Here is a 23,858-nt window from a genome sequence, read left to right as displayed (position 1 = left end):
TGTTCTTGTTTGGAGATGATATATTAATTTATGTACATATTTTATCTTTAGTAAACCTTAGTAATCTTGGCTCTGTACCTAAAATTGCATTCGCAATACAAGGCGATGATCACCTAACAAAATGTGAAAGTTGAGTTGTTGTATTGCTCAAGGTAACGAATGATGCCATTGGTTGCCATATTGAATACATCTCATTGTTCACTTTCTTTTTGTGATCGCCACCTTACAGTTTTTCAGGATTTGTCAGGCTATAAGTTATGAAGTCAAAATCATATACTGCTTTTCGTAATTTTATAAATTGAATTAATTTAGATTCAGTGACTAAAAAAATATTTTAAAAATCACCTAAGATAGAAAGAGTTAAATAGAATACTATTGTAATCATTACTACATTGTATTAACATTACCCTTTTTACAAAAAAGATATTTTGTCTGGCGGCGTTTGTAAGGGTAGAATCATAAGGCCCATGGAGAGGAAGATTATTACATACTCTGCAGTATTAAACCCACTTTAACAATTGATTTCAACCTCTTCAATAGGAAGCTAGTCTATTGCAAAGTACTTCCACCTGATCTAACTGACCCAGATACCAAATCATTGCTGGGTGGACAGATTAATAATAAGTTTTACTAAATCCGGTTTAAAAAAAAAAAAGAACAAAATACCAGTCACAGAAAGTTTCGGGTTCAAAATCCTTCTTCAGCCAAACCAAAAACAATGAAAACATAAATACATTACTTAAAAACCCACATAGTCTATCTGGGTTTTTAAGTAATGTATTTATGATTTCATTGTTTTTTTTATTTGTTGGCCGAAGAAGGGTTTTGAGTCTGAAATGCTCCATTCTTGGTATTTTATACTTTTTTGAAGCTGTTATAATCATTTTTGTTTTTTACTTTTTACAGTCCACAGTTTCTAGCAGCTTAGTATTACTAAATCAGAGAAAAATACCATTCCCTTTGCTTGTGCTTGTGAGTGCTTTAACATGCGTGTGACAATTTGTCAATTGATTTGGCTGCTATCGTTTTCAGTTGCTATGTTGACAAATAAAAGAAAGCATGAAGTGCTCTGTCCACTGTCATGAGAATTTCATACGTTTTGTAAAAAAAATTGATTTAGGCCATGCCTTGTGGCCTCCCAAAAGGAAATAGGAGAAAATGGTGACATTTTTACATTGTAGAGTTGCAATAAAGTATATATATTGTACATACATCTTGCTAGATACACAAAACAATTTTTGTTTTCAATAAATAATATACACAATTTATGCTATTGACATTAAATATAATCGATGAAATGACAACTGTTACATTTCTAATACTACATTTAGCTACAATGATGATGATTTCTATGATTATGACGATGATGATGATTCATTATTATTATTATAATGATGATGCTACATACATTGTATTGAATGACAAGGCCTGAGATGAGCTTCTATAAACAGAGGGCTCACAATTTCGAAGTGTTAGTCTTGGAGGATTGGCATTATCTTTTTAATTGAATACGATAGAGTTGCAGTTGCAACTCATAATGTGATGAGTTTATTCTGAGAAAAGTAATTAATATGAAATATGAACTACAAAAAAAAAAAGGAGAAAAAAAAGGGGGACATGATGGGATCCAATCAAAATCAAACCAGCCGCAAACCCACAAGACTCTCTCAACTCCTTTCCGTCACAGACTTCCCATTCAAACAACAGATATTGCTTTCTCTCTCTCTCTTTCTCTCTCTCTCTCTCTCTCTCTCTCTCTCTCTCTCTCTCTCTCTCTCTCTCTCTCTCTCACACACACACACACACACACACACACAAACACACATTACCAAAACACTGCTTACTCTAAACTTTCAATTATTTTCCTTAGCATTGCAAATATTTATTCCGCTCTCGAAGTTGCATAGGAAAAAAAAATTACCAAATATTACATTAAGGATTACACAATAATCAAATGTATTGCTAGACATAACGTTTTATTGTCAATGTGGCAAGAGATGTTTAATATACAATTCACAACTCAGATCATGTTTGGCAAATTGATAAAAGTTTAATGCTCATGGTGCAACCATTTCAATGCATGGTTACACTATTTTCCAATCATTATATGGTTAGAAATGGAAATAACAGTAGGTGATGATGGTTAGGATAACTACTTTCGTGTGAGGGAGGTTAACAGAACTATACCAACGTCATGATTTGAAAGATGATAAAAAGTGTATTATGATCATATCTGATGATTAATATCTTGGACAATCCACTTCCGGTGAAACTTGTGAGTCTGTTTTTAAAACTCATACAGGTACACATGCATTGTTACTCAATTGAGTTTGTAGAACTTTTTTAGTTTATTAAATAATTATTTGTAGTAATAATTTTGCGATGAAAGATACGTACATTTTTTGTTGTTGTTCAAAAGAGACATTGCCTGATATTCAATTTTGATTGGTATATTTGGTATTCATACTTATTTTTTACATCTTTGGAAGATTAACATACAATGCAATTTTCTTTCTTTTTTTTTATTAAAAGGGGGGGGGGGGGGGGGGGGGGGGTAACAGATAATATTTTTGTGACATACCTACTTTGCCAATGCCCCTTAATTTGTTAATTGATAATCTTCCTTCAAAATTGTTGTCATTTATTTTGCCGCAATTGTAGATTTTCTTTATCTTGCATATTTCACACTTTTAAAATATACACAATCATGCATATATTGTACATAATAAAATTAAAATGACATTTTAAATCTAAATAGTGTGTTTGATAACTTTAAGATGAATGATAATAATGGCATACTAATAGTAGCCAAGATACATTAATAATCTTTTTTTAATGTTTGACCATATGGGAACTATACATTTATTGTTCAGATATGCTTACTGATAAAGGTTAGGGTGGGCTATTCTAACCTCCCAAGATGGGAGGAGAGGTCACTAGCACTCTTTCTGTCTTCTGTCTCTCTATATCTGTTTTCCAGTCCATAGTGTTCTCTCCCTTTGATCTGGAATGAGTTTGATTTTTTAAAATAATCCTTGCAAGGATACAAAAACCCCCCCGAAAAAACTTGAGCTTTTAAATAACACAATATCCTCTAAACATGCTCAAAGCGCTTTACAAAGAGTCCCTGACCAACAGCAACACGTAACATGTATAACGAGACATGATACCTGTATATTTTTTTTTCCAGACAAAGACAACACTGTTGGTGGCAAGGTACTCATTTTACACCTGGGTATGGTGAGAGAATGTGAGCAAAGAGCCTTTTCCAAGGACTCAACTATGCGCTGAGAGGCTCAAACTCAGGACCTTCTGATCCGAAAGTGACTGTCATACTACTAGACCACATAACGGCATGAACGAGGCAGTCAAATGTTTATTTTTTGGACAGATGACATTCTTTTTATTTTGTCAATCATCTCTCTGTTACTTACTGTGATAATTTTTACTTTTGAATACAATAATATTCAACTTTGATAAGCATTTTAAGTGTATCCTTCACAGCGGGATTTTTGCTTGTGTTTGTGCCTGGATGGAACTTTTAGGTAAAGTCAAAATAGGAACATCAATGGATTGCACATGAAAACCTATATTCCTTATTTGAACCAGTCCCCTTTGTTTTACTTTTTCTTTGATGTTTTTTTTTTTAACTTCAGATCTACAAATTTTCCTTTATCATGTTTCTTTTTACTGGTGCTGAAATGACGTAAATGTGTGGCAAGCACCAGTAACCCCCCATAAACAATCAAATTTTAAAAGATAAACATAAAAACAGATAAGGACGAAACTTTACAATTAATATTTTGTGCACATAATCATAGGTTTCAGTTTATATTATACATTTTATTTGGCTTGTCATTAAATGTTACTTGATGTACAATTGATTAATGGCGAAAATTGTGATAATGATAATTACAGCGACAGAATGATGATTATGATGATAGTGGTGATTTGGTAACGATGATGATGATGCATATGAGGTCCATGAGCCATGATAGATGATTAGAGGGTAAACGGGTTTATATACATCATTATAGAATTTTCATTTCTTAGATTGTATGGTAGAAATATTATTTTCATAATTCAAACAAAATGTCATTTGTACTCTTTGGTTCAACACTCAACCACAAAGATGGAGTGAAACAATAAAATTAACATTACATTAAGACAAATTCAGACATGCGACAAAAATAATGTATTTAAAAATAAACGAATGTATTTGTCTTTGACTTCTTCATATTTATATTCAAAAAACAAAACAAATTAAGCAAGATACTCAAATACATTTAAAAAAACTATTATGGTCCTATTGAATTTATATACGTAGTAGTAACTGAATATTGACTAGGTAAGATGCTATTCGCCATAAAAAGCAAACTTTTACATAAGGAAGTTTCTCATAAATGAGATGAAATGATGATGAAATAAGTATTTAAAAATTGATGATACAACTTGAATATGTCGCAATACTGAATTAAAAATATAAAGGTGTTAACAAATTACCACTCATTGCTCAACTTAAGGCTTGGCAACAGTTTGGTTGAGGAACTTTGGAAATGCATTTGCTTCCTGATTAAGTCCCTTGATCACTGATTGATAATTGATTATAAGGGCTTAAAACATAAAATTGATTACTCATTATTGTAGATTGTTGTTTTTACGAATTGTATAATTTATTAGTTTAATTTACTCGTAGAAGTAATTGAATCCTCAAATCTTGTTTACATTTGAGATATTCTCATAATGGTGTTCATCGTGTTGGACATTGCTAAAGGGCAGACTCAGTGGCAATTGCATTCCCTTAATAGAAAATAATAAAATGATGCTCCTATAATGAGAAGATAAATAAAAACAAACGATTAAAAAGAAGCCCGTATGATTGCATTTAGACAATAGTTTCATTGCTTTAAAACATGTGTATTAAAATATATTTATACAATGCAGCTCGGAAATCTTGAACACAATACAAACTCGAATTTGCAGAAATTACAAACAATTCTCTTTATAACAGTCAGGTTTAACCAGTTAACTGTCGTACGCTGGAAAAACACATGGAAGGCCCAGGCTTGAGAGTTTTTGCCGAGAATAGGGTCATTTAAATCGATTGATATTTGAAGGACGAGTTTTCTGGCCAACTTTTTAAATACGTGTCTTTCCAGAGTACGGTAGTTAATGTATCTGCTTTGTTTGTATCAGGTACTCGATTGTCACGAGTGCCGTTACAGATATCTGGATAAAGTAATATATATTATATGACTGTGTGTCTTGTTAAGGGAAGACAAGAGTTGTCAGCGGCCGGAATTGGTCCCAACCATGGCACCCTACTGCTAAGCTTCCAACCCTACCCACCTTATTCGGTACCGCCTATCCAGCTTATCCTTCTGATCGTTTGAGGATGTTGGATTGGTGATCGTGCTTCGCTTACTTAAATGCCATTTTTCAAGTCCACAATCTTGTGAAAATACACCTCTCTTTGTGAAAAAGATCGATGTTGACGCGCATGTGTGTGTGTGTGTGTGTATGTATGTATGTATGTATGTATGTATGTATGTATGTATGTATGTATGAATGTGTGTAAGTGTATGTGAGTGGTTAGATGAGTTGGGTTGGTGTGTAAAAATTAATGCTTAGTCGACCCGTAGAATTCTTTAAATCAAAGATAGCTCCGAAAAGTGTTTGAGATACCCGTGCTACACTGTAACATTTGTATTTTACTTCTCTCTTCAAATTGACAACCTCCACACACTCGTATCCATTGTATTTGATAATCTTCTACACTTCTGTGTGGTTGTCTGGTGTCTCAAAATCGTGCTTCACGCCACATACGTTGGTAGGCCTTGTGTATGTGTACTGAAAAAACAGATAGGGTAAAGTTAATAAAATTACTATCTGGGTAAAAGTAACCTTTATTTATTAACCCCTCGCTACCCATGCCGATGACTAGTTTGGTGAATGACGTAAACTTAAATCTTTCGATGGCTACAATTCTTTAGTACGTTACTGGTCAATTAAAAAGTAACAAATACCATGGATTTTATCATAAGCAATAAGGAATCAATTAATTTTACGACATTCAGTACACTTATCATGGGCTCAGCTTGGTGGGTTGACCAATGCTATTTTTCCCATTAATCGAATACCCATACCAAGTCATGCCTTCTCAAGCTCTTTTAGAAATTTAATTTCATTCTTGTCCCCTTCTAGTTCTAGCCCCACTCTCCAACCCATTTTACTGAAGTGGATGTTATGAATGTGACATAAAAATAAATAATCGTCACAGTTTAAAATTATGATGTTAGCATTTGATTCAATTGGTTGAATCTGGGTGGGGTTCCCGACCTCCCATAGTGGGCAGGGAGGTACTTGTTCTGTCTCTTATCCCCCTGTATCTATTTTCCAATTGCTTTCTGTCTTTGTCTTGGAATGAGATTACTTGGTTTTGTCCTACCCTGACCCGAGTCCTTGGCTGGGAGGGTAACGGTCGAATGCATATTTATAGTTTTGGGAGATGATATTTTTTCCATGTAAATCATCTCTCTATTATGTACTGTTATTTTTTGTTGTTGGTTTTTTTTCGTCCGATATATTTTTATACTTAACGTATATCATTTTTAAAAAGATATTTATCTTGCACCAGTGCTTGCTGAACAATGTTTTACATCAGCATCATTAAGAAATGTAAATTATTTCACATTGGGTTTTTTAAAAATTGAATCAAATTAGACCCCTGTCATTCTTGATATATTATAATGGCTATCTATATTACAAAATGAAAGAAAAAGTTAATAATAATTTTGTGACGAGGAAATAATCTATTGTAGAGCACTGATATAAAGAATAACGCCAGTCTAAAAAAATAACACAAATACGTGGTTCTTTATATTAAGGGAAATAATAAAGTGGAAAAAATGGGCTCAGTTACGTTTTCGTTATTTCCAGCAATTCATTATAAGCGTACTCTGCTATATATAGGGTGCGAGAAGAAAGAAAGAAAAAAACAAACTGAAAAAATTACGTTATTTCAGTACGAAGTGGAAACCAAAAATATTCGAAAATTTACAACGAGAAAAAAAAATTCTTTAGTTAATTCTTGTCAAGTTTTATTTTAAATTGCTTTATTGGTTAAGAAACTACGCCGGTTATACCAAACTCGTTTAAAAATCACGATATCCAAAGTTTCCAAATTTACGTCTTGTTTTAGCTATGCAGTTTTACTGGTGTAAGAAATTGCCGCGTCTGGTTGAAAAACAAATCATCGATCGGGAGATAGTATGGATTACGTTTATTGTTTCTAACAAAGCGAGCAGAAATTTAGTCATTGATGGTTTAGAGGGGTGATACAACGTTTTACACACAGAGTTAAAAGAGACAATTCAAATACAAAGAATCGCATCACTATTCAAGAGATTAGAAAATCAATTGGATCAAGGGAAAAAGTCCTACGAATCAGTCATAAAGCAAAATGAAGGATCACATAAAAATTTGAGATTGGAGTCCAAAATCTTCGATATTTTTATGCGGAGTTATTAAAACAATCTTGGAATTAACATTTTTCAATACATTTTTTTCTTCCGAAAAATGGTATACATACATTTGGGTGATTGGGTTTGGTTGTGATAAAATTTCCGATTTGTATAAATTATTGTCTGGCGGCTGCAGACTGCTTAACTTTTCCGCGGGGGGAGGGGTTCTCGCACCGGATATTTGCACTTACTGTAACAGAATGGTGAGGTCTTCTTTGCATATGACTTAATGTGTTCGAGTCCTTGTCCACACGCCGCCTGAATGACAACCTGGCCTTTGACCTCAAGGTACATCCAAATGACATCTAGAATAGGCATAGAATGTGATATTTTCAACTCATTGTCCAAAATAGTGTAAACCAAAAAGAAGGAAAAAAAAATATAATTGAAATAGATTGTAAAATTAGAATGGCCATAAACTTGAACTTTTATTTTTTTGTCAGATTAAAAAAAAATATATCCTCCTCTCCTCGACGTCTCTCTTATAACCCAAATTGGATTCAGTAGTCTGATGTCACGCCGCCCGGCAACGGCGGCCATTTTGGTTCTAAACAAAGAAAATCATTACTTTATATTCCTCATGCTGGCTAGAACTTTTCATATGCCTTGTGATCAGAATGTATAAAAGTCAAAACATGATCAAATTTATGGTTTTTTATTCCTCTGGATACGCTTTAATGCTCGCCGGAGAAATATTTCATACGGGCGTCCGCCATTGTTCCGATAGTTTAGAGCCAGTGTTATTAAGTTACAATGCGACATTAGGAAGGAAGTGACGTTACGACTGTTGAAGAGTATTGGTTTGGGCTCATTTTACAATGGACTTATTCTAAAACAACGCAAAATAGTACCAATAGCAACAACGTTAAATTTAGCGCCAATAATTGAGTTCGGTTATCAGATTGACATGGAGGTTTTTTGCAAAAAAAAATAAAAAAATCCCAAATTTTGCAAGCAAAATCCCAAATTTTGCAGGCTAAAAACAGCAAAATTTGCAAAAAAAATTGCAAAAATTTGCGATTAATTTTCCTAAAAACCCATAATTAGTTCATGAAAGAGAAAGGTATTTGTTTTTAAGGGTTTCACGGCGCTTGCAATATAACAAATGTAAGGCCATCATATCAGCGCCAGTAAAAAGGAAGAAAATGGGATCTAGTTCAAGTAAAAAGTTCTAGAATTACAATTAAAGTACCCAAGAAAAAGGAAGAAAACGCTATCAGTGTACTTATTTTGAGATTATCTAAATGTTTCATCCTGACACAAGCACAGGTCCCCCAGTGATGATAATGACAATTTGTCAAAAAGGAGGAAAATCTACCGGCCCGTCAGTCAAGCCCAAATCTAATGCAAATATAACATAGCTATTCAAAATTTAATATATTATTAGTCCTAAAGCACTTCTGGTCATTAGACACATCCTGACCTTTTGCAAATATAATGCAAATATAATTCAATGAATTGTCATTTCCAATTAAACATTTTAGAGGCCTATAACGTCGCCCACTATATCAAGAGATTATGATAAACTTTTGGCCAAAAGACCAGGAGGTATTTGTTTTTACGTAACAAACCCGGCTAGTGTCTGTATTTTTGCAACCTTGTGATGATGCAGCTTATAAATAAGAATCTTTAATCAATTGCAAAACATATTCCATCAACAAAGCAAATTTAAATTAGCCTATAAACAATTATTTCTTAAATCGATCAGCCTAACTTATTATCTCTCTATTACCAAATGATATCTATAAACATAATATGAAGATAGAAGGGTGGCCGCTGAGAGAGAGAGAGAGAGAGAGAGAGAGAGAGAGAGAGAGAGAGAGAGAGAGAGAGAGAGAGAGAGAGAGAGAGAGAGAGAGAGAGAAAGAGAGAGAATTGATGAATTGATGAATTGATTTTAATTTTTAATTAAAAAGGAAGAAAAAAAACACGCTTATAAAACATAAAATCGCCTAATGTACTATCATGCTACAGCTAAAAAGTACACAAATATTTATACCCGTTTGCTCCATCCCCTTCCCTTTCGATCATCTTCTCATCCATGGCACCTTGCATCTTGTGCTACTTTTGACATTTGGCGCCAGTGTGTCTAGACTAACGTCATAAATAAAGGAGTGTCACCAAAATTCATGCAAAATGATAGAAGGCATATTGGGTTTTTCCCACCTGAACTACCACTAGCAGAAAATGTTTGACATGAAAAAAACAACGGAACATTTATGAAAAAATCCTAAAATCCCAGAATTCCGCGGAAGATTATCCTCACTGGTCCCCACTATATTAATTTTTTTTTTTTTCAAAATCCCGAAAATTTGCAAAAAATTGCAAATTTTGCGGCCGCATTGCAAATCAGCGATTTTTTGCAATTTGCGACCGCAAGCGATGCAAAAAACTGCCATGACAGATCAGACCTGCTATTGTGAGCACATCGTTTCTCCTCGATTAAAAAATAAATAAAATTGTCTCGTATTTGTGACCGTCAATTCAAATTTTAACATCTAAATCACCCGACATGATATGCTGTATCCACGCAGATGGCCTCTAATGTTTCGATTTACATACTCTTTAACCAGTTAACTTCCGCACTCTATATGATATATAGACATTTGGCCAGATTACTCTTCCTTCAAACATTTATCGATTTAAATGATCATCATCCGGGTAAAAATTCTCAAACCTAGGAAAACCTTTCAAAGTCCCAGGTTTGAGAGTTTTTACCAATAAGATGGTAATTTAAATTGATCGATATTTGAAGGATGAGTTTTCTGGCCACATGTTTATATACGTGTCTTTCCAGAGTACGGCAGTTAACTGGTTAATAAAAAGGAACAAAGCAGACATTTCATGATAATAAAATATGAAAGGAAATAAATATATATATTAACATATATTTATATTGCGCATTTTCAGAGATTTACCATCCTCAGTACGCTTCAAAATGATTTATTTATTTCCTCGGCAGGCCTTATGGAATCATATTTCCATACCATACAGTTCAGTCCGGTGGTAATGCAGTGTAGTCCGCTTCAAGTCAAAGTCACAGAACCGTAAAAGTTTGTTGATTTTAAGCGAGATTGTCTTTATCCGAATTTATGGCTAAATAATAATATTATGTGGGATATCAAATATTTGTGTGTATGCAATAGGTTTATACATAATTTTTTTTTTTTTTTTTTTGAAAAAAGATCAATCCAAAGAGATAAAAATACGGATATAAAAGGATGATGATGATGCTTAAGATAATGATGATGATGATTTGGGTGACAATTACAAAACAAAGAGAACAACTGAAACGGTTGTGAAGAAAAAGGCGAGGCACGGTGGAACGTTTTGAGAATGGTTTTTGGCGATAATTTACCTTGGAATGGGAAGACTCCACTCTAGCCTTATACAAAAGCTCTATACCCGCCGAGCATATAGCAATGATCAATCCACCAACCAAGAGATAGAAAATACCCGCCACATTGTCCAGACTAAGTGCACTTTGACCTCCGTCTAGGTTTGAGTTGCCCTTGGCGCAGTCCCCACCGTCAAACCATTTCGTTTGCAGTTTGGCTAAGACTCCGTTTTCGGTCAAGTTTAGGACGGCAAAATTCAGTTGGTGTCTGTGAAAAACAATAATTGCCCTGCATTAATACATATCTTTTTGTTTGTCGAGTAGATTTGATAACTAACTTTAAATTCCAGTGTATAGAAGGAACGAATTTGACGTTACTTACCTCTTTGTTATTATTTTTAGACATCCTCTTAGTGATTAGTTTTCACTAAATAATATCAATCAGACTATAAAGGTTAAAGGTTACTTTCAGTTTTGTGTGTTGGTATTTTTAATCATAATACCGGATGTTGTGAGTATTTTACTTAATCGCAATGCATTACTTAAACACGACGGATACAAACCGATCAAAAGAATTATTTCCCCCGACAATTTAGAGCGATATTCTCGTTTGACTGAGCATCACTTTTACATCAAAGAATCCAGAGATTAATCATATGCTAGAAGAGAAATAACCAATATAAAAATGAAAACGAATTCCTTGATCAGAAAGTTACACATTTTAAGAAATGCATATTAAAGAAACCATAATATGGGGTGGGGTTTTCTGACTTCCCATGGTGGGCAGAGAGGTCTTGTTGTGCTTTTTTTCACCATATCTATTTTTCTTTTCTATCCTGCTCTCTGTCTCTGGATTGAGATTGCTTGGACTTTTCCAGGTCCTGATTGGGATCCTTAGTTGAGAGGGAGACAGTCAAGTGTATAGTTCCTTAATTGATAGTTCTAATAATGCAGTGATTTGAATTTAGCTATTATAACCACTAGTTCTTACCTCAAATCCGATCCAAGTGGAGTGGCAATACCAAAACCATTTGAATTTAGATTATTTCCAACTTTGAGAGTATCACACGGCTTCTTGTTACTGATGTATTCAATAGTAGTCGATTCCGTTATATATGCATACTTGCCACTGGAGTTTCTGACCCTCTCGATACCGTCTTCGTGTTTTTGTACGAATACGGTGGGTTGGGCAGATGACATAAATGCCCACATCCTTTTGTATGTCTGATATTGAGAGTTCTGTAAGCAAAAATATTGGAGATTGATATAAATCACGATGTCTCTTTTCTATTTTCATATCAAATCAAACCATTTTTACTGGGTGGGGATCCTGACCTCCCATAGCGGGCAGGGTGGTACATACTGTGTCTTCTATCCCCTTATATCTGTTATCCAACATGCTTTCTGACTTTGTCTCGGAATGAGATTACTTGGTTTTGTCCTGGCACTGGCCGGAATCCTAGCTGGGAGGGAAACAGTCAAATGCAGTAATTGTTTTGGGAGATGATATTTTTTTCCCTTGTAAATCATCTCTCTGTTATGTATTATTATTTTTATTTTGAATGCATAATGTAAGCATTTGAGTGTGTTCCTCTTTGTTGGATTTTGTGCTTGTGTCTGGATGAGACTTGTAGGTGATTTCAAACTAAGTACATTGGAGGTGTGCTCTTGGAATCTACATCTGATCCCTATTTGTTCTCAATTCCCCTTTGTCTTACTTTTTCTTGGGTGCTTTAATTGTAATTCTAGAACTTTTTACTATCCCATTTTCTTCCTTTTTACTGGCGCTGATATAACCTAAATGTGTTGCAAGCGCCGTAAAACCCTTAAAAACAAAAACAAACAAACCATTTTATGCCTTTCAGTTTGACTGAAGAATTTGTAACCCGTCGTGCCAAAACGGTATTATGTCGGGATGAATCGGTGTCCAAAAAGTGAATTTAGAAGTAAAATGATGAGAAATGCAAACTTGAAGTTTTGTTCATTGATTGAAATATTGTTTATAGTTAACTATGACGAAGAAAAATTAAACCTAACTTTCATATTTTTGGATTATAAATTAATTTTCAAACACCCCATTTCATCCTAGCATAAAACCGTTTTGAGACGATGATAATATAATGCTATTGATAAATATTTCAATAATGGAAATATATTTGCTGAATTTCTTTATCGCCCTTCGGCTCCTTCTGCAATAGATTTTGACACCCCGCTCCTCAAATATTTTGGGCAAGTTTTCCTTCAACTTTTTTCTCCCCACTTGTGAAATAAATTTTGCCATAGTGGGCAGGGGGCTACATACTGCGTTTTCTATCCCCCTATATCTGTTTTCCAACATGCTTTCTGTCTTTGTCTTGGAATGAAATTAATTGGCTTTGTCCTGGCCCTGGCCGGAGTCCTAGCTGGGAGGGAAACAGTCAAATGCATAGTTATTGTTTTGGGAGATGATACTTTTTTTCCTTGTAAATCATCTCTCTTTTATGTATTATATTTATTTTGAATGTATAATGTAAGCATTTGAGTGTATTCCTCTATGTTGGATTTTGTGTTTATGTCCGGATGAGGCTTATAGGTGATCTCAAACTAATAACATTGGTGGTATGCTCTTGGAATCTACATCTGATCCCTATTTGTTCCCAGTTCCCCTATGTCTTACTTTTTCTTGGGTGTTTTAATCGTAACTCTAGAACTTTTTACTATCCCCTTTTCTTCCTTTTTACTGGCGCTGATATAACCTAAATGTGTTTCAAGCGCCGCAAAACCCTTAAAAACAAACAAAAACAACAAACATTGCCTGATATTCTAGGTCCTGAGCTAAGAATATTTTGTTCTCTCATTTTTTTTGTCTTAGCCACACTTCCATAATGAAAGGAAAAATACAATAAACATTAAAAGAAAATAAATTTATTGTGTGGCATAGTTCACCGGATTATAATATAAAATGTATGGTATCTGGTTTACTGTCAAATTCTTCTTCGTACTGGGCCTAGTCCTAACGTGAAATGCTTTTTTAATGCTAAATAGAAATAAACATCAAACACAAAGACTTGATATATGATGCTTTTAAAATATGTAACAAATTACACCCCTACAGGGCTGATTTTTCATTTGGCAAAAGTCACCCCAAAAAAACAAAAAAAACAAAACAACTATAGACGTCTAGTATAGATTTATTCGCTTACTACAAAATTAATGTTCGACGAGCGGCTTTTTGCGTGCAAAACTGAATTGTATATATAGCGCTCATTAACTCAAGAGACTCCGTTACTTATAATGGTCGCGATCTTACGTGCACGAAACATTATTGAGCCAAAAGGCAGCGTTCAAGTTTTAAAACTGCTCATGGTGCATCTTGTATTTTATATCTATTCAGAAAGCAAGACAAGTAGTCTCATTGGAATAAATTAACAAACAAAAACAACAACAACAACAAAAAAATACAAAACAAAAACAACTAACAAAAAAAAATACAAAACAAAAACAACTAACAAAAAAAAAGAAAAAAAACCCCAAAAAAACTCAAACAAAAAGAAAAAAAAGCTAACAAAAAACCAAAACAACAAAACACAGATACACACACATACACACACGCACATACACACACACATACACACACACACACACACACACACACACAACTGACCTTAAAAAACGATTTGGTAGCTCCTGACATGATGGTGCCATATTGGATTTCTGTCTGTTTTGCCAAGTCCTCTGCAGAATTGATTGGTGTTAACATTCTCTCGACTGTTAAAAAAGCCGCCAGGTTGGCGGTATACGATGAAATGATGATGAGGGTAAAGAACCACCACACCGAACCAACAATACGACCCGAAACTGACCTGGTACATTTTGAAAAAAAGTATGGAAATAATTTCAACAGGAACCCGTTGAATAAACATTTCAACAGCAACGCTAGCAACAACAACAGCACAACAACAACAACAACTACTACTACTACTACTACTACTACTACTACTACTACTATTACTACTACTACTACTACTACTACTACTACTACTACTACTACTACTACTACTACTACTACTACTACTACTACTACTACTACTACTACTACTACAACTGGCACTACTACTACTACTACTACTACTACTACTACTACTACTACTACTACTACTACTACTACTATTACTACTACTACTACTACTACTACTTCTACTATTACTACAACAACAACTACTACTACTACTACTACTACTACTACTACTACTACTACTACCACTGTTTCTCGTAACACAGCTACCACATCCACTCTTGGGATCATTAAAAATTCAAAACAAGAGCTCTCACCTTGGCGAGATATCACATCCTTGTTGCATGAGAGCGCCAAGCGAGAACCACAACGAATTAGAGATTGAGAAATCGTTGGCAATGTCGTGCTCAGTCTCTGTCACATGCCACTCCTTGGGACTAGAATGAAACAAGTACCGCACAAACATATTGGTGGGATTAGAAATAAGAAAGAGTGGAGAAGACATGGAAGTGATATTACGAAATACACCAAAGGGACTGTCTTTGCCAATGGCGTGATTTTAAACGGGGAACCGACAACTTCATTTGCAGAACATTCCCGTCATAACCAAATTGTGACCGGTTTCGATCCTGGGTATAGTACTCGTTGATATTATTTTTGGCAACCCAGCAGTGGGAAGCTGGATCAATTCATGTGGAAAAACGACCCCCCCCCCCCCCCCGCAATAGAGCATTTATATAGAGCAATATCCACTAAACGAGCTCAAAGCGCTATACAAGAGATTCTTAGCCAAACACACGCACACACACACACACACACACACACACACACACACACACACACACAGGCTTGCGCGTGTCGTTATTTAATTAAAAAAAATAATTATACATATATACATGGAACTTTTTGAAGAATTGGATCTGTAATATCTGCAGGATTACCAGAGAATGGTGGTCAGATTGCTATGGTCAAGTCTTTTAACAGTCTTACACCAGTTAGATTAGATTAGTTAATTAACAAGGAAACATACACTGAGGTCAAAGTGATGTGCATTAATATGCACAAAAACTGTGTTGATATGTGATCGTGGTCAAATTGAATGGAAACTTTAAAACAAATCTGACCACTGTTATCTATTTCGTCGAGCTACCAAGAAGCAACATTTCTATTTTGTGCATTTAAGAATGGTAATTTCCTTGAAGTCAAGGATGAAAATAAACACAAAGGCTTTCACACAATTCACAGACCCATCATTTTGTCATTACCTAAATCTGCTAACCAAGAAAAGCACGACGCTGACTCCAATGTAGGCAAAGACGATACACATCCAAATCTCGTATGACAACGGATCCATGAACGAGAAGAAGGGTTTTTCAGTTGGGTTTGGACGCTGTATCATGATGGAGATACCCAGAGTCATGAAAGGTTTGGTGAAATCAATAACCCTTGACCTGTCGGCTGTGATAGTGAAAGAAGCTATTGCCATATCAGCCTCCTGGAACAGAAACGTAGAATATGCGTTAAAGTAAAGGTTCTGACGGTCCCGCTGTTCGATGTAAATTCTGTTACTCTGGTGTGGACCGTAACACTGTCGAGCACCACTTGCTACATAAACATTCCTTTGACTAAAAACTTTGTACTGATCTCTCACATACACCAATACCTATTAACATGCAAGGCATCAAATTATGGACCTTTTTATTATCTTATATTTGATATATGCTCTGTCCGTTGTATTATGATAAACGACCATGTGATTTAATATGTTTTTAATATGTTTTTTTTTTTTGCAAGCCACCCATCACAGGGCTCTGAAATTAATTTTACAAAAAATCGCAGTAAAACTATTAACACATTATGTCTAAGTCCTTTGACGGGCACAACTTTGGAGCATTTAACTCTGAATGTAGATGAAAAGGACATTCGAAGCAGGAACGTGGTCACGACTGAAACAGATAAACTGATATTTTTTAAATTAATGTCCTTCCGCGCTGAAACATAATTATGTATTTCTGAATGTATTTTTAAGGAACATTTCTAGAGTAAACGAGTGTAAATAAAATAATCTATTCATGGGTCGGCGCTCAACACATCAACTGTACTCGTTCAAGCACTGATTTCACTTTTTACTTTGCCCCCCCCCCCCCCCTCCACCCCCGCATTATTGTAGTAAAAAGATGCTACAACTGGAAAACGTACAATTAAATTCTGAGCCGTCAAATATTGAACAAATAACAAAAAATCAAAAAGTTTTGAAGGCAGGCTTGGATTCAGTATTTCTTTTCTACTCACGTGTCTAATGAGTTCCCCCACCATTCCGTCCCAAGTTCCATTGGGAAGCAATTCGCCATAGCTGTCGTCTCCGACAAACTTGATGATAAAATCAAAGCCCACCTGCACAGAGAGGAACATCAGTAAAGACATATAAAATATGTTTTCTGAATACTATACTACACTTTTTTCAATTCAATGGTTTAAATTAACATAATAACAAATTACAGTTTAGTCATCGGCGGCTCAGTAGCACGTCTTGTAATGTCAAGCAATGTTAAGCTTCGTCAGTGACTGGATGGGCGACACGGATTAGAAAACGTTGGCTGCTGTTATATTATTGGGATAGTTAGATACGTAACATATATCCTACACTGTTCAGGTGTAGAAATGTACCTGACATTAGGCAGTGGCCGTATGTTGTATGAGTGAGTGTTAGTAGGAATAAACTGTATATATATATATATATATATATATATATATATATATATATATATATATATATATATATATATATATATATTATTTTAATATTTACCACAATGTTTGAGACAGTCTACATTAATGTTTCAGGCCTAATTAGCCTACTACACGCCGAGCACTTTTCGTACCATATACTATATGTATATATATATATATATATATATATATATATATATATATATATATATATATATATATGTATATATATATATATATATATATATATATTTAGAGAGAGAGAGAGATATACACACACACACACACACACACACGCAGAGAGACAGAGAGAGAGAGAGAGAGAGAGAGAGAGAGAGAGAGAGAGAGAGAGAGATATTAACAATGGGTTTTAAAGGTTATTTAGTTTAGTTGTATGACACTCGCTTTCGATCCGGAAGGGCTGAGGCTCGAGTTCCGCTCTGAGCTGCGCATAGTTGAGTCCTGGGAAATACTTTTTTACTCATATTCTCTCACCGTGTGCAGTGTAAAATTAGTACCTGACCGTTAACAGTGTTGTCTCTGTCAGAAAAAAAATGTAACATCGCCGAATAACAGTGGTCACGTCTTGTCCTACTTGTTAAGTGTTGCTGTTGGCTTGGGACAACTTGAACAGCGCTTTGAGCTCTTCTAGTGGATGTTGCACTATATAAATGCCCGGGCTTTAGTTTTAGCTTAAAGGAAAGAAATATGAGGAGGGAGATGTGGGTATTTAACAAACCTTTTCCTGTACAAGTCTTGCTAGATCTATACAAAACCCCTCCAAGTTTTCCACTCCAACAAATGGTAACCCGTTCTCTGGCTTTTTCTTAATCATCACGTATGGCTCTTTCTGGAGATCGAAATTACAGTGGCAATGGGTTATAATACGTTCCAATTTAACACATAGGATGCTTAAGAAGCCAGTTATGACAACAAGAATAAGATTAATATGAATGGCTTTTTATTGTTTTGAACATAAAGAGAGACATAGTCATTGTATTTTCTTTATTTTGATATTGTGAAGTATGGCGTGTAAGCCTGTGGAATCCATTGATTTTGACAGTTGAGCGTCGCTGTGGCAATCGATTGAGTCAAGATTTTGTCCATTCATTTTTTTTCTTTTCATGATTTTGTTCCCCATTTCATTTCCACAAGTAGTAGTAAATATATCGTCTGGTGAAAATCATAACGGCAAAAGTATACGAAATTACAATTTAGCATGCATTTAATGAACAAACCTGGCAGAAAAAAATATTTCTCTATAGCTGTAGTTATTTATTTCAGTAGGTCTTTGTTTATTGAAATACTAATTGCGGAAAATATGGGATACAGACATGCGCTCTTTATTTCCCTAAATTCCCTTTAAGCGTGTATGTTAATAGTGTCGTTGACTTCAGTTACGTCAATGTATCACAGTTTCAAGGAATTGTCCTGTTATTCACGCTCTATTTAAAGAGAGAATCAACTACATCCAAAGTGTAAAAAACTGAAATCTGGAGAAAATCCATGGATAAAGAGCTTAAAGAGGCTGGCCTAACATAGAATAACATCGGTGTCCATGCAGGCGATAAACAGGAATGGAAGACCTTGGTAGATGCTTAATGCGTCTCATGGCTCGATAAAGATTTAGTAAGAATGAAAGAACTTAAAACAAAAAGCATTTAATCTATATTTCAGCAAAAATACACGATTGGCGCCTTCAAATACTTATAAATGTGCAGTGAAATCTTGGAGATATCATATGACGAAATCTTACTTACCAAAATAGTTGTAATTATTCGGGTGCGATTTTGGGCCGAGTTATTCTGATGCCGGAAAAGTTTTGGCTGTTGAATATGTATCCGCTTCTCCTTTTGACTCCAATATCCAACCTGTTTGAAAGAAAATGATTTACGAGAAAAAGGAATACCTTTTAAAAATGTTTTCGTCCGCTCACTAAAAGTAACAAATGGTTAACGGAAACATATATACCCACACACACACACACACACACACACACGGTCAGAGAGAGAGAGAGAGAGAGAGAGAGAGAGAGAGAGAGAGAGAGAGAGAGAGAGAGAGAAAGAGAGAGAGGAGACACACACACACACACACACACTCAAACTCGCACACGCATATACACAAACACACACACACACACAAACACAGTCAGAGAGAGAGAGAGAGAGAGAGAGAGAGAGAGAGAGAGAGAGAGAGAGAGAAAACCACACACACTCAAACACACACACACACACACACAGAGAGAGAGAGAGAGAGAGAGAGAGAGAGAGAGAGAGAGAGAGAGAGAGAGAGAGAGAGAGAGCAAAGGACCAATCTAAATTATGTATTGTTCCAGTAAACAGGGATACCACTACAGTTTTCCGCCCACTAAACCCCTTTCATCAGTGCATGACGAATCATTTTCTCTAATTGTCCCAAGATAATCATCAAAACGCGCCTGGCCTGAGTCTGAAAGTTTTATTGTGTGTTCGGTGATTAAGTAATGTAAATAATCATCCTGCACCTCTTTGTATTTAGATGAGTTCAAAATCAATAACTAGGTAATAGTCTCATTTTTTACTTTGCCGTGTATAATGAATTACACAAACACATTTATGTACGGTGAGTGAAAAAAAAAAGTAAGTAAAGAAAGAAACTGATAAATATAATGTCCAATCATTTATGAAGAACTTATCCACGGTGTTTTATTATATGCTCTAAGCGATTTCTTAAATATATTTTTTTGTGCTTTGACAATGTATACATATACATTTCACAATATAGGGTGACACATTATGTAGTCTTTATGGGCGGTTGTACAATATTGTTTTGGACGAACGCAACTTCGTTTGACTCCAGTGGGGATTCTCAAAATTAGAAACTATAGAGTAAAATTTATATGCTTTTTGTAGAGAAAAAAAAGTAATTTACTGCATTGCAAATACTAAAAGCTCGTATATCCAATCATTTTGACTGGGTAGGTTTATTTAATATGATGCAACGTGTTAATCTGGTATTGTGTTCCAATGAATTAGGCGAAGAAAATCGAGTTTGATCGAAGTGATCAGAATTATATAGGAAATTTTAGTTTAAGGAAATCTAAGAAACAAAACATATAGATTCTCTTCAATGAAGGTATTAACGTTTATTTACATTTTTTTGTTAAGCCTAAAACTCAATTTAAGCATCAAGCTTTACTCTGGCATAACACAGCTTTGAGACGATTGATCACAAATGTTGATTGTCTTGTTCACTCCGATATAATACCACATAGAAATGGTAGGCCACAAATGCAAAATTGTTTTAACATTACCTTAGCTGTGCCTCTAAACATCTCCACCGTATACAAATCCAACGTAAAATCTTTTCTATGTCCACTCTCATCAAAGGCAACATGACCTGTTATTCCTTGAAAATTGACCTGGGATGGAAGATTGCAAAGTTACAGGCTCGAAAAAGTGAGAAAAAATCAAGAGGAAAATAAATTTTCACGTATCTTAGGTGCCATTTAAAAAAACAACAATATAACGAAATATTAGAATCATGCTTAGGCAAATAACAGACAGTTTTAACTTTAAATTTAAAAAAATGAAAAAGAATGCATAGTAACATATAAAGAAACAAATGACATAGGGAATGTCTCCCTAAAATGGCGGATTCGATAAACTGAGTATACATAATATGTGAAATGGCAAATTTGCTCCTTTATATAAAACATGTCAGCGGTTTATAACTAACAAGACTAAAACTGTTTTACGACTGTCTTCCGTTTACTTTCTCATCAGATTAATCATATTCATATTTCACACAACACTAAGTGTTAATTTTTAAATAATTTCATTTCTTTTGCCGGAACTCTTCCACATTCAGTCGCTGTAAGCTGTGTACATTTTCACACCCGAGTCGAGTGATGTAAATACCTAAAGTGCTCCTCCAAATTTCACGACTGTGCGGCAAGAGTTCTCACCCCTCCGATCACTGTCTAAGCTCAACATTGCTTAACTTAGACATACTTTGAGATACGGAAGGAGTGTCTTGGACACCAGGTAAAAAAGGTGAAAGAAAGAAGATTACTAATGATTGAATATATAACACTTATTGAGGAAAAAATTGTTGATGGAAAAGACGCTTTACTGTTGATGAGATATAATGTGTCTGAAGTAGAGTCCAAAAAGCAAAGAGAGAAATAACAAAGTTTTCAAACCAAGGCTACCAGGGATCAAAACAACGGAGAGATCAAGAATTGAGAACATCGCCATGCGACTTGAGATATTATATCCAATTAACCAATCTTAGTTTCGCTGCTAATTAAATCAATTAATTAATTTTTCAATTTTTGATTTTTGATCCAGTTAACTGCTATTCTCTGGAAAGACAAGCATGTAAAATTCGTCCAGAAAACTCGTCCTTCAAATATCGATCGATTTAAATGACCCTCATCTCGGCAAAACTCTGTAACCTGGGACCTCGCGAGGTCTTCCTTAAGTCCCAAGTTTGAGAGTTATTCCCAAGATTAGGGTCATTTAAATCGGTCGATATTTGAAGGAAGAGTTTTCTGGCTAAGTTTTTAATGGGTGTCTTTCTAGAGTACGCCAGTTAATTTTTTTTTAAAAGAACTAGAGTAGGGGAAGGGAGGATTCCTGATGATTCAGGTGGTAAAGCAAAGGAATTGCCGTTTGTTCTCTGATCGGGTGAGTTTTTCTCTGAACCATCTACCCAACCAACAGTAAATGAGTAGCTTAGTCTGTCATATTTGCGGAACGTATTTTGCGCCAGACCTTCGTCTTACCAAAAGAGTAGCAAGCAATTGTCACCATTCCTTTCACTAGAGAAACCGCCTCACAGGTTTAATCGCTCTGATTTACCACTTTTCCACATCCCTTTGAGGTTTTGTACTCTTGTGTACTCTTGTACATTTGGTTTTGGACATGTAAGCTCGAGGTTTAAGTCCCACTGGAGGAGGTGGAAAATTGGGCAATTAGAAAAGGCTCCTTACTTACATTTTCTCGCCTTACTCAGTGTAAAATGAGGACCTGGCCAGTAACAGCGATGTATCTGTAGACTGCCGAAAAAAAAATGTAATGGCGCCTTATTGTACGGGAGTCATGTTTGCCCCCTCACATGTTAAGTGCTGCTATTGGCGTGGGACCCTTGTAACGCAATTTGAACAGAGAGAGTAGAAATGCTCTACATTAAAAGCTCAAGTTTTTTTTTCATTAATCACCCAGCTGATGACATCAAAGCCCACAAAGAGACTTCACCTTTTTCATAGCTTTGAGTATCTTCTTGCCATGCCTAGTTGTGACATCGGAGTCATCTGTGCACTTCATGGGTGTTTTGTTACTGGAATAACGGTTCCGGCGCAATGACATTAGAAAATGGGGCTCTTCCTTGAGTATGGAACCAAAGGCTCTATGGAAGACACTGATAGCGTCTGATGATAGGGCTGCTTCATACTGTCAAAATGAACAATTTGAATGAGGTAAACAGCAAAGATTAATAGTGATCTGGTGTAAGTGATGGCTTGTGTCAATGTAAAACAAGGACAAATCACAACTTCTAGAATAATAAAAGTGGAAATAAAACAAATAGCAACAAACCTTCCCCTTGAAAAAGCGTTTAAAAAAAAGAAGAAATAACCCCCCCCCCCCCAAAGGTAATTAAATAAAAATGTTCAAGAAAAAAACAACAAATAAAACAAAACAACAATCAAAAACACAAAGAACAAAATCAAAAGTAATTGAATAAGAATATTGAAGAAATCAAAACAAAACCAAAAACAGCAACAACAAAATTAAAAACAACCAAAGTCAAAACAAGACCAAAAAAAAAATATTAAAAGAAAAAAATCTCAACAAAGAACAATATATCACATCAATTCCAAAAAGGGATTGTTTTTAAAAAGAAGATAAAAGAACTTCGCATCACAAGATCTTTATCTAAGAATGTGAAATTTACAAAATTTTATCTGTTGCTCCATATAGTACTGGGTATTACTCTCAAAGCATATTCAAGAATTAAAAAAAAGACCCAGATACCGTTACTCATGATTTTATAAACTGGTTATACAGTGATTTAAAATTCTGAATTCATTGCTCACATTGACATGGTAACTTCCTGCTCCAGGCCACAAATTCTTGTCCAAATTCTGCCACCGCAGCATAAATATCTCTGAATTCTGATGGTAGGGGTCAACCAACTGGAATCCCGTGATGTTAACACCGCCGTTGACAAATGCAGACAGGTCCATCTCGAGAATTCCCTGAAAACAAGACATATCTAAAATTAGTAAATT

The 23,858-nt window shown here is 35.0% G+C and overlaps 1 protein-coding gene across 2 annotated transcripts in view; it reads right to left on the bottom strand.

The window, feature by feature from the left end:
• Positions 1 to 1,718: 1,718 nt before the first annotated feature.
• LOC144970891 (glutamate receptor-like) overlaps positions 1,719 to 23,858 on the bottom strand; it is a 77,788-nt gene continuing 55,648 nt past the window's right edge. Inside the window, exons 6-18 of one of the 2 annotated variants that reach the window (XM_078911027.1) lie at positions 23,664 to 23,825; positions 22,825 to 23,019; positions 20,877 to 20,984; positions 19,345 to 19,455; positions 18,324 to 18,434; positions 17,147 to 17,248; positions 16,120 to 16,349; positions 15,172 to 15,291; positions 14,504 to 14,702; positions 11,852 to 12,099; positions 10,882 to 11,128; positions 7,715 to 7,828; positions 1,719 to 5,850 (exon numbers count right to left, since the gene is read on the bottom strand). In XM_078911027.1, coding sequence (XP_078767153.1) covers positions 5,773 to 5,850; positions 7,715 to 7,828; positions 10,882 to 11,128; positions 11,852 to 12,099; positions 14,504 to 14,702; positions 15,172 to 15,291; positions 16,120 to 16,349; positions 17,147 to 17,248; positions 18,324 to 18,434; positions 19,345 to 19,455; positions 20,877 to 20,984; positions 22,825 to 23,019; positions 23,664 to 23,825 — 2,025 coding nt within the window. In that variant the 3' untranslated portion in view covers positions 1,719 to 5,772. Of the gene's footprint in view, positions 5,851 to 7,714; positions 7,829 to 10,267; positions 11,129 to 11,851; positions 12,100 to 14,503; positions 14,703 to 15,171; positions 15,292 to 16,119; positions 16,350 to 17,146; positions 17,249 to 18,323; positions 18,435 to 19,344; positions 19,456 to 20,876; positions 20,985 to 22,824; positions 23,020 to 23,663; positions 23,826 to 23,858 lie in introns of those variants that run through there. The other variant, XM_078911026.1, reaches the window with a different exon arrangement.

The sequence above is a fragment of the Berghia stephanieae genome, chromosome 4 (assembly GCF_034508935.2).
Source record: "Berghia stephanieae isolate SIO BIC M18660-M18661 chromosome 4, UCSD_Bste_1.3, whole genome shotgun sequence".
Lineage (NCBI taxonomy): Eukaryota > Metazoa > Mollusca > Gastropoda > Nudibranchia > Aeolidiidae > Berghia > Berghia stephanieae.
Note: the sequence above shows the minus strand (reverse complement) of the source record. Positions and strands in the feature narration are given on the sequence as shown.